General features: G+C 45.9%; 1 protein-coding gene across 1 annotated transcript in view; it reads left to right on the top strand.

Annotated features, from left to right (window-relative positions):
• The window catches only part of strn (striatin, calmodulin binding protein), a 49,940-nt gene that overhangs the window by 20,560 nt on the left and 12,068 nt on the right, over positions 1–17,312 (top strand). The window contains exons 2-7 of the mRNA XM_072660683.1: positions 5,056–5,159; positions 8,141–8,214; positions 9,993–10,074; positions 14,980–15,156; positions 16,867–17,002; positions 17,129–17,291. Coding sequence (XP_072516784.1) covers positions 5,056–5,159; positions 8,141–8,214; positions 9,993–10,074; positions 14,980–15,156; positions 16,867–17,002; positions 17,129–17,291 — 736 coding nt within the window. The remainder of the gene's footprint in view (positions 1–5,055; positions 5,160–8,140; positions 8,215–9,992; positions 10,075–14,979; positions 15,157–16,866; positions 17,003–17,128; positions 17,292–17,312) is intronic.

Genomic DNA, 17,312 nt, shown 5'->3' with positions numbered 1-17,312 from the left:
TGGCACGTCCTGCGGGATCCTTAGTAGGCCTCTCTTTTACAAATAAAGGAGTAAATGAGCTTGTTTTCTCTGGGGACCTGCGAGAGAGTCTGAATTCGCTTGGAGAGAAATTTAAACAGGCTCTCCCGGATTATCCGTAGTGCGCACGGGAAAGAGCAGGAGAGAGAGCGGGAGAATGTTGAGCATCAGTTTTATTGTGGTCGTCTCAACTCGTCTCTGGTGAACCGAAGGAAATGCAAATGTGATTGAGAGCATAATTTCCTCAGAGGGAACTCTGGGGAATTCGAGCGCCCATGCTACTGTATGTGCACTCATGGTTTGCTTGTATGAGGGGTGGATGACGGAGGAATGACTTTTCTATCAGCCCCCCAACCCCCCCCCCCCCCCCCCCCCCCTCCTTTTCCTTAAGCCCACTCTATGAGTCATCAGCATGGCCCAGATTGGAGGGCTTTCCCCCCTTGATTCTGCAGAGAGCTCTTTGCCTCTTGGGATGCAGAATTGCAGAATGCGTGTGTTAGCGATGGGTTCTCTGGTCTATCACACAACGCCACCAGTGCTTGGAAGGTAAAGACTAGCATGAGCTACGTGAAGCCAGACAACCCCATATTTTTAAATGGCCTTTTTTTGCAATGCCATTGCCACAGCTCAACACACTTGGAGAACACTAATGGCCAGCCACGCTGGCTAGCATCATGCTGAGTGGAGGACGTCCCGAGGATCCCACCCATCCAGAGGTATCAAGATTCATTGTGCTTCGCTGGGACTCCGGTCCACGGATAGCAGTCACCAACCCTTAGACCACTGTGCCGCTTTAAGAGCCTCCCAGCATAGTCTTTTTAACTGACTTGAGTAACAGCCAATCAAAATCTAGAATTGGAAGGGTAGTTCAGTCTACCTGTCTCTTATCTCTCTGCACCCCGTCTTTCTTATTTCTCCCTCCCTCTTGTCGGGGAAGACTGGCTTGGGCAGCTTGGGCTTCCTGTGTCTGTCGTTTAAAATTATAAGCCCTCTGCAGAGTTTCATCATTGCGATTTCATGGCATTTCATCAAATACAGAGGCAACAATGTCAGTAATTTTGCAGCTGCACCCCACCACACCACACCCCCACCACTCGGTATCTAGCGGGGGGAGGTATTCCCAAATTTTACACCAATTTAGTAATTAACAAGTCCCACCCACTATTTAGGATTCCCCTGTTGCACAATGCCACCAGCACTGGAAGGGTGAAGGCTAGCACATGCTTCCTCCACAGTACAATCTTGCCCTTCCAGAGAGAGCGACTCCCACTTACGGATGGCTGTGGCATCACCAGGGATCAAACCAACGATTTCCTGATGATGAGGCCAACTCTTACACGGCCATGCCGCTCAGGAGTCCCAGCCACTCTTCCTTTAGCTGCTAGTGTAAGTGATGATAGCATCCCCTAGCTTCATGGCTATAAATGAACATTGTATATGGCAATCATCGGGGTCCAAGCACTTTCAGCAATTATGGAGCCAGTAGAGCAAAACCAATGGTCACAGTTTTGGTAGTAGGTCGAAATCTCTTGGAAAACTGAACAACGATTGGGCTAGTTATTGCCCTCAACGACCTAAATGACTCCCCACAAGATAGACGCCTGTATTTTAGTCTCAGAATGCAGCAGAATTACATATTTTAATATCAGACATGGAGTTGCATGATTTGCTCCAACAGCTGTGCAGTGTTTTGATTGATAATAGATAAATGAGAGCAGAGAAATGTATTCCTGCGTACCGCTCCGGTTCTGTTAGATGTCCTTGCATATAAAAGATACAAGCACCAGACAGTCATCCTGCCTTAACACACCCACCTCTTTTTATAGAACTCCGAGGCCTTGAAATGAGAAATGAGTGAATATTCATCAACTGGGTTACCCACTTTCCCCTGCATGTAGGCCACCCTGCCTCTATACTGGAGGTTCCCTTTCAAGTGCCTCCTGATTTCAGCTTCTGCTAGACCTTGCTGTGTAAAACGAATTCACCCCTTACTCGGTTTATTAGTTTATTGGTTTATTCCGGACGCTGGTATTTTGGGATGTATGGAAACACTATATGACTCAATTGGGTAAGTAGATTTAGCATGCTGGTGTTAGTGAGTTATCTATAATGGCCAGCTGGGTGTTGGGCTTAACCTTGGAGAGTACGGAGATAAAGGGTCGGTGTCTTGTCATTTTGCCCGTGAGCTACTTACCGTTTCTGCCCACAGAGCTCAGCGGTTGCCTTAGCAACCCTGCAGATGCAACCGAAAGAGCATGGCAGGACCGCACGAGGCCGTATGGCAGTCTAGAGGCCGAAGTTGAGGGCTAAATTGGGGAATTCTGAGCCGATATTCAAGTTTTTACATGTGCAAATCTGCCACTTCCATACATAAACATTTATAAGATGTTGAAAGAGGGACTACATCTGCATTAACATTCCGGAGACATATAATATTTGTTCCTGTAGGGTTTTAAATGCTGTAAAATGAATAAAATGCTGATGTTTTAGTGCAGTTATGACCAAGATTTTCTCTAAAATGTAAGGAAATTCCAGGAAAGTCATATTTCTGCAGGTGTTGCTGCACAGTAGAATAGTGCACCTCCACCCTAGAGTCTACTGAAGCTTCCCAAACGTCCTTTTTAGGTCAAGCAGGGCTTTCGATTGGCCTTTCTAGCAATTCTTTGAGCAGTTCTCTCTTGGAAAGTTTTCTTGGTCTTCCAGACCTTAGCTCGACCTCCTTGTTCCTGTTAACTGCCATTTCCCAATAACGAACTGGGGACCTAGTGAACTGAGGAAACGGCTACCTGTAATCGCTTTGCTGTCTTATTATAACCTTCTTCTGCTTTGTAGGCCTCCGTTATGCTAGGCAGCTGCTTCGAGGAGCCCATAGCCAACGATTGTTGGGTTGAGGTATTGTGGAGTCAGAGTATTTCTAAAGCTTTAGAAAAACAAATTCTGTATCCGTGCGTCCTCTACCCGGAGCTGTACCTCCCACTTCTTAACAGCTCTAGTAGTCATCATTAGCTTGGGAAGCCGACCCAGTGGTGTGGCATGAATACAGGACTGGATTGGTGTAGTTCCTCCGTTCCTTTATTCCTCCATTCACTGCCACTTTATCAGCTTTTACTGCATAACCGGCTTATAATGGAGTCGCCTGTGATTAAAAACACATTATCCACCTACTGCTCCTCCTCCTCCTCTTCCGCTTCCTCAGTGCTTACAGTTTAGCTCCATTTCATCCTCTTACATACCTGCTCTGCTAATTACTCAGTATTGTCTGCTTTCAGAAAATCGGCTCTGTTGGAGTCTGGATGAAATGGCAGAAGTAGGAGCGCTAACTGAGGCTGCATGATATGAAGGAGGACTGTATTCTTAATATAATTGCAATATGTTAACGTTTATTATTTGTGACTTTGACCATAGTTCATCAGAACATGCACAGAAACCCTTCTCTGGAACTGTGATTGGTCAGGACGCTCACAGCGGACAGTAAAGCCACTGGGATCGGTCAGAGAGTCTTCTGATACGCCTGTTAGAGTTACGATAGTCGGCATTCAGTAGCAAATAGCTGCTCGCTCCCAGTGTGTTCTCCCACAGGGGAAGATGTGGAGGGGAAGCTACTCTAATACTTGTTCCAGAGATTCAGTGTATGTTAGCAACATTAGCCTAGCATTGCATGTCTTGGCTGATTGACTACATCATTCATTTTTTTTTTTTTTTTTTGTTTAACGCCAAACTTTGAAACCTGTCGCTAATCCCAGCTAGAGGTCCCAAAACTCCAGACGGCATCTGTTTGTTCGTTTGTATATGTTTACGTTAAATTAGGGTTTCCTCTATTTTCATACCGTCCCAAAACTATTACCACAATATATGGGTAGTATCGGGGTGGGGAGCGGGACCTCTGTGTACTAGATAGACACGGTACGGAAACCCGACATATCGGACACAAGGTTTTTAAAAATATTGACGTTACAAGTCGTCTGGTGCGCTTAACGAATTTGCCCCATTGTCTTATTGTGTATGTTTGCATGTTTGTTGGTGGATGAATGGGTGTGCTGAATCTGATTAATCTTGCTCAGTGCCATCAGCATTGGCCCTGAGGCTGTAATTCAGGCTGCCACTGAGGCAGGCATTAAGTCACAGATGGGCCATTTGTCCAAGGCACTGTGGACGTGGCCCAGAAGCCCACACTAAGACACGACACACAACAATGAGCAAACAGGAGCAAAACATGGAAATCGGCTGTTGTCTCCTTCCGTCAGCTCACACTCGCGAAACGCTGCTGAATGTAGCTTTGGCTATCCGTTCATCCCTCAGCTGGGCCTGTCGTGGAGAACACACAGTCCTTTGTGTTGGGGAACGCCAAACGAAAACATTGCGAGGTGGAGTTTCATCATCTACACCTGAGGTTCTGTTCACACACACAACCAGTTTTGCTGCTGTCTTACGCTGGAATTACATCAGCGCCGGGAATATCCTGCTGCTCGAATTCAAATGTCTCTGGACTTCTTCGTTGAGCTAGATAACCTGATCAACCGGAGCCCAAAACTAAGCCTGTCCAGAAGGAATAGAGCTAAGGGATGTTCCTGGATGTTCCTATCTTTGGGTTTAAGGTATCCAGCTAAATGCTTAAGTAGTTAAAGTTCTGTTCAAAAAAACGTCTCAGGGACCCGTTTTGGTGCTGTTCAAATTTCTCTGGATTTCTTTGGATCGGGCCTGTCCAGAAGGGAGCTAAGGGACGTTCCTATTGGGCAGGTCTAATCCTAGGGCTTAAGTTAACTGACTAACTGCTTAACTAGTTCTCTGACAATCAGAAAACACACTGTTGAGATGTCTAGTCATAATGATTTTTTTAGCCTGGGCTGCTTTTTGAAGGGGGAATGATGCAGGACAGCCAATCAGAACAGCCATCATTTCCATGGATCAGTCTTTAGCTGAAAAATGGCCATGCGTAATGAAGAACAGCAGCTTTTGGTGCAGTAAAAAACACAATAATGCTAAAACTGGATCAAATACTGACCCCTTTCATAACTGTACTCCTTTATTGTTTTCCAGGCTCAGATTGCCTTCCTGCAGGGTGAGAGGAAAGGTCAGGAGAACCTGAAGAAGGACCTGGTGAGGAGGATCAAGATGCTGGAGTACGCCCTAAAGCAAGAAAGGTCTGATCCCAATAACACACATTAACGACCACACTGAGCTCCATTTCCTGAACACACACACAGCGCCTCCAATTTGGAGGTGGAATTTGGCCTGGAACTGACCACTGTGCACTGTAGGTGTCTTCTATACCTGTCCATATATTTTAGGAGGATGATCTGTAGTCAGAACCCTCAATTCACAAGTTATGTAATACGAGCCAATAAGCTGATGATACTCATTTTGTTTTAAGGAGCTGTTTCTGAGGACTTCTTCGATGTAAGATGCACTGCAGATCCACTTGCATTAGAAAATGAGTAAATGGTTAAAGGTACAGAGAAAATGAGACCCCTAACATCTGTGCAAGACCTTGTACACCAGCATCAAGCTCCATCTATAGCTGTTTGTGTCCTTCCTTCCACTTTGAGAAGATGCCTCAATGCTGTGGGTCTGGAGAATATTCATGGAGCTGATCAAGAAGTAAAGGGTAAAGCAAACGTAGCAAAAAAATAAAGCTGAAGCTGCTGGCCTCCCCAGAGTCCAGACCTTAAAATCGTTACAAAGGGTTTTAGAATGGAGGAATGGCTACTGTAATAAAAGCGAAGGCTGGACGTATTAAATTCTTGAGTTGTAAAAAAGTTTACGTTAAATTAGGGGTTGGCTGTTTCCTTTATTTTCATACCAGCCCAAAATATTACCACAGGGAGAGCGTGACCTCACCTCCCACAGTGCACTGCTCTTTGCGAAATGAGCTATTTTGGCTGTGTACTAGATAGACACGGAACGGAAATCAGACTTATCGGACACGTCATCATTTTCAAGTACCGTTATCATTTTGAGATAACGTCAATATTTTAAAATACCTCGTTGTACAGTGTTTCCATTATACCGCCCAACCAATAAATGAAAGATCTCTGACTTCTGCACAGTATTGTACCAGTTTTCTTGTAGTTTCTCCTTGGCTCTTTTTCTAGTTCTCTCTCTCTCTCTCTCTCTCTCTCTCTCTCTCTCTCTCTCTCTGTATTTATCTCTCTCTCTCTCTCTCTCTCTCTCTCTCTGTATTTATCTCTCACTCTTATTTCAGTAGAGGACGAGTCATTCTTTGTCCCAGTTCAGGCCAAAATTATACGTGTTCCCGGTCATTCATACAGGGAAAAGCCTCGGCCACAAAAAGCCATCTACCGCACCGATGGCCTGCGGTGGAAGTGGAAATGGTCTATTTAGAAGTCCTCTCCATAGTCAGGTGGCTTCAGGCCTGTATTTGTGCATCTGCAGATTCACTGCCAAATTTCCTCTTCCTCTGAAATGTTTAGATGCTTTTAGAACTCATTTGCTACGACTAGATTTCCTCCTCTCCTTCAGTCACTGTAAGGGTAGTGTTGTAGTATACAGTACAGAGACAGTACAGTACACCGTGTGTGTTCAGTACTGCATTTGCTGGGGATCCTTCCAATAGGGACACAGTTGAGTTCGTTTTAGGCCGTGTAGAGGTTGATTATACAGTCATGTCATCCTAATTGGGCTGAGCTTGCGAGGATGGTCTGATCTGGCCATGCTGGCAGTTGTTGTTGTTGTTGTTGGTGACAATTGTTCTCCACATGATTTAGCAGACAGTGGAACAAACGTCTGATTTCTAATTGATCTGAGATCTTTTTAAACCCCTTCCCAGACTCCTCTGCATCTACAACCTTCTTTCTGAAGGCCTCAGAGAGCTCTTTGGATCTGACCATGATGGTGATCTTTACCACTCACTTCAACTATCAGAAGCAAACCAGAGTAAATGTCTGAGGTTTAAGGGTTTAGAGACCGGCTCCTCCAAAATCCTCTCTAACCATGCTCTAATCATCTGCAGCGGATCTTCTGCACCTGATTCTGGTTGGAATTTATCCAGATGTCTATATGATCTGTGGCTAGATCATGAATGCAGAGAAAAATCACACAAAAGTCACACTTGTCTGTTTGCTACATGTGCTGTATGTATGGCCTGCGCACTGGGATGTGATGAAGTAGGCCCGGGTCTGTGGTGTGAAGGTGCTGATGCTGCGCTTCAGCCTCCAGGTGTTCACATAGGCTTCCAGCCACAACATGTGGTGTAAGACAAGGCTGTATGGAGTATGGGGACTGTATGGAACATATATAAACATATATAAAGCTTATATACGCTTAGATATGTATATATATCAGCCTGCAGACTATTCACCTGTCAGTGGTGCTAATGTTGTGGCTGATCGGTGTAAATAAAATTCCAGATTTCGTTTGGGACCAGACCACGACCACGACCCCCTTCTCAAGGATTTCGGGTGGTTGTTATAGTCTGGATCAGGGTGCGATTACTGTGTTCACACCTGCCCAAAGGACTCCAAGGCACCAAGGCTGAAAACGAACTCTCTTTAACCGGATTTAATTTAATAATGAAATCTAGTTTAATTTAAATATCACTGTCTAGCCATAACATCCAAGAAAATATGAACCAGACCAAATTTCAGATTTCAGATATGGGCTTTAATGGGTTCAATTTCATTACGCCGATTATCTGTTAGGAAGGATTACATTCCTAACTCTTTGTGTCTTCTTGTCGTGACTGGGTTCCGCAGGACTACGCCGGAGTCGATGCCGAGCGTTAGTCATCGCACAGGCGACCAGCCGAAAGCCTCGGTCACGATTTAACGGCACATTCTTTATCACGGATCAGCTTAGCTGCCAGACCCTTCACTGCTGTTTTCAGAACCGTTCAGACGGCGTTTCATGCCGCCGACTGTCACGGGAAGGGATGGCTTATCTGATGAATGCAGCTTTCCTTTCAGCTTTCAGAGTCGCACTCTTAATTCCTCGCTGTTCTGAGGTACCACAGGCGTCTCACTTTGTGAGCAATTTATAGATTCAATCAGCAGCGGATTCAGTGCAACTTCAGAACACCAAGTAGGCGTTCAGCTGTAACCATGGCAACAGGACCACTAAAGCATGTTGTGTTTTCTTTTTTTTTTTTTTCCCATTCTTCCTTCAGGGCGAAATACCACAAGCTGAAGTATGGGACTGAACTCCAGCAGGGAGATATGAAAGCACCCAGCTATGACTCAGGTAGGCCTTCCCCACACCACACAGGCCCTCGGGGTCAGTACCTGAGACTAAACGCTGGCCATGCTGAGAGCAGCTCCGGCAAAGCATGGTCACGGCGAAAATGCTCTTTTCCCTTTCTGTTTCGTAACGCCGCTTCTGTGTGGGCTACGAAAGGAATGCTGACAGGAACGAGAGTCTGACCCGTCTTGTAGAGGGTTGGAATTTTGCCGTAGGTACACTGTACACTCCAAATGTTTGTGGACACCCCTTCCCAAGAATGCATTCATTGCAGCTATTTTAAGTTGCACCCATTTTGCTGACACAGATGTGCAAAAGCACATACACAGCTTGTTTAGTCCCTGTAGAGAAGTCTTGCCAATAGTATAGGACTCTCTGGAGCAGATGGGCTAGATGGGCTTTGAGTTCTCTCGAATGATGATTATGATGATGATGGTGCTCAATCTGAATACCAGTTCTGCGATAAGTTGTGGTGGTGATCATCCAACATCCTGACCTCCTGAATAATGTTCTTGTCGCTGAATGCAATCACATTCTCACAGCAGTGCTCCAAAATCCTTTTCTGGAGAGTAGAGACTCCCAGCAGAAGCAGGATAAACTCTTAATACCCTTGATTTCAGAAGAAACAGTGGCCATCAACAGGTGTCCCAATATTTTTGTCCATATAGTGTATGCTGAGCTTGAGTCAGGTTTGAATTTTGATCAGAGCGTGAAGAAAACCTAAATTCTATGTGGAGTCCACTGTCTCTCAACACCTCCGTCCAGACCTGGCCACCATCACCTGAGACCTGATGAGATTCCACTTAATGATGGTGGCTGTTAACTCAAAGCTTGTATCTGCTCATGCAGCGTTTCTTCTGAAATCAAGGGTATTAATGGGGGCATTTTCCCCCTAATTGCAGCAGTAACAGTCTGTACTCTTCTAATAAGGCTTTACACTAGATGTTGGAACATTGCTGTGAGCATTTGATTGCATCAAGCCTCAGGAGCATCAGTGAGATCAGGTACTAATGTTGGATGAGTAGTTTTAGATCACAAGCACCACTCATCATCGTAAAGGTCCATCACCCCAGAGAACGCATTTCCCCTGCTCCACAGCCCAAAATAAGACAAGAGACACTCGCCGCCTACTTTCCCCACATGATTCATTTGAGTTTGACCAAATTTAACTCCGCTAACAAGGCTAACAGAGCTAGAGTGTAGAATGTAGAGACAGGTTCCTCTCAACAGGTGTTCTTCCAGGTCTTGTGAAAGGGGAGGAGCTGTGACTGTCTCTTTCCTGCTGTACAGTGCAGAGTACCCTTGTGTGGCCAGTCACGGACCTCCACATATTACAACTGGATGCTTGGCAGCAGTTCTTAGCTATCCATAAAATTCTTTAGTCTAATGTCTGTTCATCAGGCCTTCCTGTGACCTCCTAAAAGGCTAGAGAAGCTACATATTACTGAAGTTTCCTTGCTGGCCTCAGTGGACCTCAGTGAGCCTCAGTGCCAGCGACAAGCCTGGCTCTATGATGGCGGATTAAAAATAGTTCAAGTCGGAGAGGAAACTAACACTGGGGGGGTAAACCCAGGCCAAGATCTATTAAAGGAGCCTCTTTATGATAAACCCGAACATGAACTCAGAACCCGACCCGAGTCCAACAACTATTTGAGACATGACCTCCGAACATGACATTAGTAGTCTGGTCAAGTTGGGCTTGAACAAATACATCAAACTGTACTTTGTGTGTAGGTTTGTGGGTAATACTGATTTAACTTTGACCCTTCTTCTCCCACCAGATGACGGAAATGAAAATGAGGCTCTTCCGGAACCACCCAACAGCCAGCTGAGCTGGAAGCAAGGGAGGCAGCTTTTGAGACAGTGAGTGACGAGCATACACACTCGAACAAAAGGAGCTGGTCACCGAGGCCTTGTCTAAAAACTAAGGTGCCTTCAGTGGTGTGTTGCCATAGAAGAACCACCTGTGGCCCCATAAAGAACTTTGTATGCAATAGAGATGCGATGAGATTGTGAGTGTGAAGGACCTTAAAATTAGTGAGAACCTGTATATACATCAGCCATGCATTTACTAGCAATCACCCCTGACAACGGGTTGAGGTATTTTTGGCCTATTCCTCCGTTCAGAACTGCTCCAAGTCAGCGATGGAAGTGGGCTTCCTATTTTTTTTGGGTTCGTCCAGAAACTTTCGCTGGCCACAGGTCTGAACTTCGATTTTGCCATCCCAACATATATAAACATCTCTCCTGATGTGCCCTCCATGTGGTCTTGAGGAAACTTCAGACAGGCGGCAGTATTCTTTTTGGAGAATTCTGGTTTCTTCCGTGCTGGTTTCTTCCTGCCAGGCCCATCGTTCTTGTTCCGTACCACAAAGTGGCCAAAATTACAGTCTAACATATAGAGAAAACGGTCAGATTTGAGCAGGCCACTTCTTCCCGCTGCGTGTGAACGTAGCCTGAGCCTCCCTCACCTTCCGACAGCCAACTTCCGGCATTTCTATTCAAAAACATACTTATGCATGTTTGTGCACCCATGGACAGGCACAAGCACATAGTGTAGTGCACTCCCACACGGAGACGTGCGGAGCAGAGAGCACACTCCCACACCTCCACGCACTCAGCTACATGCTCGGATGTAGGAAGGGCCTCAGTGACCGCCCCTGCCCTGAGTAGGCAGTTAGAGGAACTGGCGCGTTATGTAATGTTGATTGTTCCAATCACTAAGAAGTACTCTTCAGCACTGCAGTGGTGTGTGTGAACTCTCTCTCTTTCTCTTTCTCTTTTTTTCTCCCACAAACACACACAAACACAAACACACACAGACTTGAACAAGTGTTGCTAAAATAAGGCTTTCTGTACAGGCCCTGTGATATAATCCGACTCTGTGAATGTATTCCTCAAGTAATCTGTTAGGCTAAATGGAAAAGCTTTATCAGACTACAGAAGTACTTCCTTTCCTGTCCTCCTTCCTATCTACGCCCCAACACACACTCACACAGACACACACACACACACACACACACGTACAAATGCAGAGTCAGAGTCATGCAACAATACACTCTGTGTTCATCTGGATTAAAGTTGCTGTTCAGGCAATTGCCCCCTTGCCCCAAATCTAGGTGGTTCTCCAAGACCGGTCAGGTGTCCAAAGCTTTGCATTGCACTGGAGCTACAAGGCTAGTGTATAAAATGGAACCTAATCAGCAGCACCACATGCCTACATGCCACTACATGCCTAAATCATCACACACTTGCCTCAAACCCACACACACAGTGACAAAAACTGGTGAAAGTATGGCACTACATTTACATTTACGGCATTTAGCAGACGCTCTTATCCAGAGCGACTTACAGGGTTACTCGTATTACACAGGTGGGCCAATGCAGTGTTAGGAGTCTGGCCCAAGGACTCTTATTGGTGTAGTGCAGCATAGTCACCCAGGCCGGGAATTTAACCCCAGTCTCCCACACTGTGTGGTAGCTTAGTGCCAGGTAGTGGTGTTATCTGTTGCGCCACACCAACCACTGCACTAGTCAAAGTAGCCATGGATTTTTCCATGGTTCTAGATAACAGCGTAGCTTCCGTAACTGTACAGTGAGTTTGAGGTTCTATGACCTCACACATCTGAGAGTTAAGATGGAGGTTGTACATACAAATAGAAACCATGGCCAAGCGGACTAAGGCGCTGTCACGACGATCAGAGGATCGCTGGTTCGAATCCCAGGCGGCAGCCGAGGGCCAGAGAGAGCACAATTAGCCTTGCTCCCTATTGGGTGGGTAGATGGCGCTCTCTCCTGCACTGCAATTGTGTGATTGGTCGTAACTAGTGGGGAGAATTGGAAAATGACTAAATTGGGTAGAAAATCAGCCAAATAATCTCCTGACTGTAGATGAGCACGCTGAATGTGCTTAGCATGAGGACTGTGACCCAGCTGAGAGTGCATTTGTGTGAGGTTAAAGAAAGAGTAGATGTCTCTCCCGTGATGCATGCATGACACCTGTCCAGCTGGTTGCGAGAGGCCTCAGTTCCCGGGATGTCCTGTGGGTAGAAAAATCTGACTTATGATAAAGTAGATGGAAGACACACAAAGTTAAAAGGACTCAAACATAGTCACAGTGCATAAATCAATATTAGGCCTGATAGGCGTGGAGATCAGAACACTCAGCTGTTCATCATACTGTATGTATTGTGTATCTAACGAAGAAAGGTAGATACAGTGCTGGCCTGAATCAAGTGCAGGTGCAAGTGTCTGGTGGCCTGACCAATATGAAGGTTTTCTGACCAATAACGATATTAGGAGACTAATGATAATTTTGAGAACCAATAGATTCATCCAGCTGTCTGTTCGGCCGGCCGGCCGGCACAAGGCGCTCTATCGTGGTAATCTCATCCAGTGGAATTTATAGCTTACACCTATGAGCCAAAATATTATCACCACTTGCAGGTGGGACAATCCATGCTTCTCACTTTATATCGGCAGTGCAAGCGAAGGTCTGGGTTGAAAGTGAAAGAAATGGTCTGACCTTGGCAAGGGTCAAGTTGTTATGGCCAGACAACTGGGTCCGAGTGTTGGTGCTTTCTACCAACCGGTTCGAGGAGAGACGACCCACAAACTGTTGACTTGGTGTTGCGCACCCAAGGCTCATCGAGGGCTAGCCTGGATCCAAACTGGTGCAAAAGCCACAGTTTACTGAAGTGTGTCACAACACACCCTTACAGAAGGTTGCCCTGTCCAAAAGGAGCCCGTTCAGTTGAGTGAGTAGGTTTTGCGCTCTTTGGAAGGAGGCTACACTTGAGTTTTGGTGCAAATCGCTCAGTTAGATCTGGTCAGATTCCATGGCTGCTGCAGTTGATCGACACACTGCTGTTGTGGGAATCTGTCTGAGCGGTGGCATGGGAATGCCCTTCACCGTTGTCCGTCACACACCAGCAGCAAGCGAGAACACGCTAAACATTAATCCAGCTGTTTCAGCCCCGCTAGAGCTCTGCCCTCCGTAGAGCTCTCATTGATTTTGTGTCCTTTTCCAGAATGTGAGGATCCAGTTAGCATTGGTGCTAGAAAACAGGTGGAGTGTGTGTGTGCTTGTGTGTGTGTGGAGGGGGGGGTCTGTGCCCTGCAGTGAATGATCCAGTACACTGAGTCCTAAGAGCAGCCACTATTCCCTTATCTCTGCATTCATGAAGTGTGTGGGGTGTGTGTGTGTGCTCTGCAAAAGACTAGCAGCAAATACTACAGAGCACCAAGTCCCACAACATTCTCTCTCTCTCTCTCACACACACACACACACACACATGCCCATCCCAAAGCAGATACAGCTTTTAAGACTTTCACTAGTTAACAATTCTAAGCCGATATGTTCAGCTTTCCGTAGTGTCTCCATTTAATTAGTTATATATTTAAGTAGACCAATAGAAATGCTCCAAAATGGCTTTTTAATTAAAATCTCTTTACATTGACTTCCATTGAAAGTTACATATCTACGACAAGAGCGTTAGCGAGGTCAGAATGTTGGATGATCACCACATCACCTCACCCCCAACTCCAACATGCATAAGTACTGGCTGGACCACCAACCATCATTCCATAGAACACAGTTCTACCACTGCTCCACAACTCCGTATACTCCTCTGGCCCACGTCTGGCATTAGGCCTGGCATAGTGCCAATACGTTCACGTAGACATTTGCTCCAGGGAGTCTTATTCTATTGGCAGTACTTTGTGTGTGCGTTTGCGTGTATATGTCAGCAATGAGTGCAACTTGACACTTGACATTCATTAGAAGGGGTGTCCACAAACATTTGGACATGTAGTGCCCCTGGCAGATGGAACACAGACCCGTTCATTGCTGTAAAAAAAAATGCTGATAACTGCTTTCTCTTTTTTCTGTAAAGAAAATTCCTCAAATGGAAACCTGCCTACTGTTAGATGGGTTCATGAAGGGGACTGCCATTACAGCTGTACTGCAGGATTGTGTGTGTGTGTGTGTGTGTGTGTGTGTGTGTGTGTGTGTGTGTGAGAGAGAGAGAAAGAGAGAGCGAGAGAGAGAGAGAGAGAGAAGAGCACAGTGTCAGAGACAGTGAGGGAGAATGAATGGAGAATTGTGTTGGGGCATTCAGCCTTCCTGTGCCTGGAGAGACTGGTACAGCAAGAGACGGGACGCTTTTCTGTCTCCGTTTTTTTCCCCCTCCCCCTCTATGGCCCTTTTTCTTTCTTAAAACTGGCTCCTAAAGATTCTGATCCAATCCTTCGGCCATAGAGCCGCACATCCGAACTAGAGGGCAGTTCTGCAGAGGGTAGAGAACTAGTTGGCTTCTTCTAGAGGGCGTTTCAGGTACGTTGTGAGAAGTTCTCGTTTCTAGGAACTCTCGTGAGTGAAGGATGCTGTTGAAATGTGTTTGGTCGTCTGGGCTTTAAAATGTGACTCAGTCAGTTGGTTTGTTTTGTGGTACATCTCTGCTGTTTGGTGTGTGAGTGTGTACGCAGCGTCGTGTCGTCCGGCCTTCTTGATTTTGATCTCGAGCGAGCTGATGCGTTTTCCTGCTCTTTTTGTTTCCTCTTTGCTATTTTTCCCTTCTTAGTGGCTTTAGTAATCTTCTTTGTGTCGTCATCTCACATTTAGAGGTTTAGACTCCTTGTCTCTGTTCAACAGAAAGTCACCTCAGACAAGCGCCTCTGAAAATGTAACATTTTAACATTAGCATACGAAAGCCATCCCTTTCTTAACATCTCCCCGCTCCCTGTCTGTCCTTCTCTCGCTTCATCCAGGTACCTCCAGGAGGTGGGCTACACGGACACGATCCTGGATGTGAAGTCGCAGCGGGTGAAAGCTCTGCTGGGATTGGCCGGGGACAGCGTGGATCGACCCGGAGAGCGGAGGCCAGAGCCCATGGTGAACGGCACAGAGCCTTCGTCGCTGAAGGACAGCACCACCACCATGATGGGGTGAGTTTCTCAGTTTGCTCAGCAGAATCATTCTCGCCTAAGCCACTGAGATGTGTCTTGCTTTGCATCTCAGTGTTGAGCCTCTCGATGTTCCCATTGTCTTAAGTACAGTCGATCAGTCTAGACTGGTTTGCTGTCTGAAGTTGGCGTCTTTAGTTTTGCACCAGTGACTGCACCAGCGCTGTGGGTCTAAGGTGTCTAACAAGCTCATAGCCACCTGTCAGCATCATCCAACATCCGAAGACCTGCTTAAAGTTGTTAATTGATCTCAGGTAGACTTGATTAATTTGTTTTTGAAACTGTTCATCAACTGTTTATCAATGCTCGACCTCAAATCCTTCGCAAGGTTCCTTCCTTGCTCAAGTGCCCAACATGGCTTAATGAACCTAGTCCAGCAACCCTGTCATCAATAACCCAGTGCTCGTCCCACTGAGCCACCATTGCCCCTAGTTTCACATATCCCAGCCGAGAAAGCGGGGGTCCGACCTCCCTGGAGCAGAGAGGGTTATAAAGGCCTTGCCCAAGGAGCCAACAATGACAACTTAGCAGACCTGGCTGTCAGACCCACAACATTTGTATCGATTACCCAGTGTTCTCAGTAACCACTGAGCCACCACTCTAGCACTGGGATGACTGATGGATTGAATGTCTGCATTCGAAGAGATTTGGGTTAGTTAATTAAAAAAAAATCAAGCTGTACGAATTGAAATATATTTTTTGTAATTATTTAACCAAATTGTATTGTGAAAGCCTAAAATGCCCAGAGCTAAAAACCCCAGCAGTAATAGTCTTCTTAAAGCTGGAATTTTGTCTATATTTTGTCCATTGGTATAAACAACAGTATGTCTTACTGTGAAAGTGTCATAATTTAGACTTGCAGTTTGCACTCTATAAACTTAATTAGTATTTCTTATTAGCTTCATTAGCGAGGTAGCAAACTGGGTATAAACTGTATTATTCAGTGAGTGTAAATGGAGGCGATCTCAGTTCAGTTCTTTTGTGGTTTGTATTGTGGTACAGTTCTTTTGGCCATTGGGAAAGTAAAATCAGCCTTGACTTGCCTTGTGTTTCACTTTATGGGTAAAGAACCTCAAGGCGTACCATACACACACACCACCACAGTCCTCCAGAGCTTAGCAGGTAAAAACAAACTTCGGAGGAGAACGACTGCCCACGGGTTTGTGTGATCCAGCAAAGAAGCAGAAGCAGCAGCAGTACGGTCAGATCTGGCTCAGCAAGTCAAGGGCTTTATACTCCTCTGGCCCAAGTCTGGCATTAGGCCTGGCATGGGATTTAAGTTCTGAAGGATTTGTGCTGTGAACAGAAAATGGTCCGAGATCTCATCAGTTACAATGTGATTACAAAAACCACTGAGGACACTCTAGAGGTGTGTGAGTGTGAAGATCCTCAGTGTGACCGCTGTGCTTTTTGTGCTGAAGTGTAAGTGAATTTCATCACTGATAAGATCTCAGACCACTTTCTGCGTCACCTTCTCAAGATTACAAAAAGAGGTTCTATGGGATCACCAAAAGAACCATTTGAAGCACCTTTGTTGTGGTTTTTCATTGGCCCCTTTAACAGAATGAGTTTGGTGCAGTTTTATGTGGCTTTTTCTAGAAATAATTCCTGAAAACGGTTCGAGTGACCAGGTGTAAACAGAATCAAGAGTTAATTGATGTTTTTTGCATTATTTTCTTTTCCTCTTCTCAGGAAACAAGAGATGTCTGACTCTGCGACAGTTCTGGAGGCCTTTAAGTTAATCGAAAGTGCAGCAGCTGAGTTCAGTGATGAGGATGATGAAGAAGACAGTGAAGGGAGGGACAAGACTATCATAGACTTGGCCACAGTGCGTTTATGCTGAGTACACAGACGCTCTCACACGAATCCATAAGTATACACTTTGACTTGGCGGTGTCTCAACATTCCCAGTGAAACCAGTTTAACCCTTTCTCTTTCCCCCTCTGTCCTGCAGATGGTGAGGAAAAAGGTGTCCCCGTCTCCTTCCACCTCTTCAGCTGACCTGAGCGACGACCCGGACACTGAGGAGGCTCTGAAGGGCTTTGACTTCCTGGCCAGTAGTGAAGACATGGAGGGGTCATCGGAGTCTCCTGGCACAGGAGATGCAGCCGACTGGGGTAAGACTGGGGTAAAACTTA

This window comes from Salminus brasiliensis, chromosome 17 (genome assembly GCF_030463535.1).
Source record: "Salminus brasiliensis chromosome 17, fSalBra1.hap2, whole genome shotgun sequence".
Lineage (NCBI taxonomy): Eukaryota > Metazoa > Chordata > Actinopteri > Characiformes > Bryconidae > Salminus > Salminus brasiliensis.
This window is presented reverse-complemented; position numbering and strand designations above follow the sequence as displayed.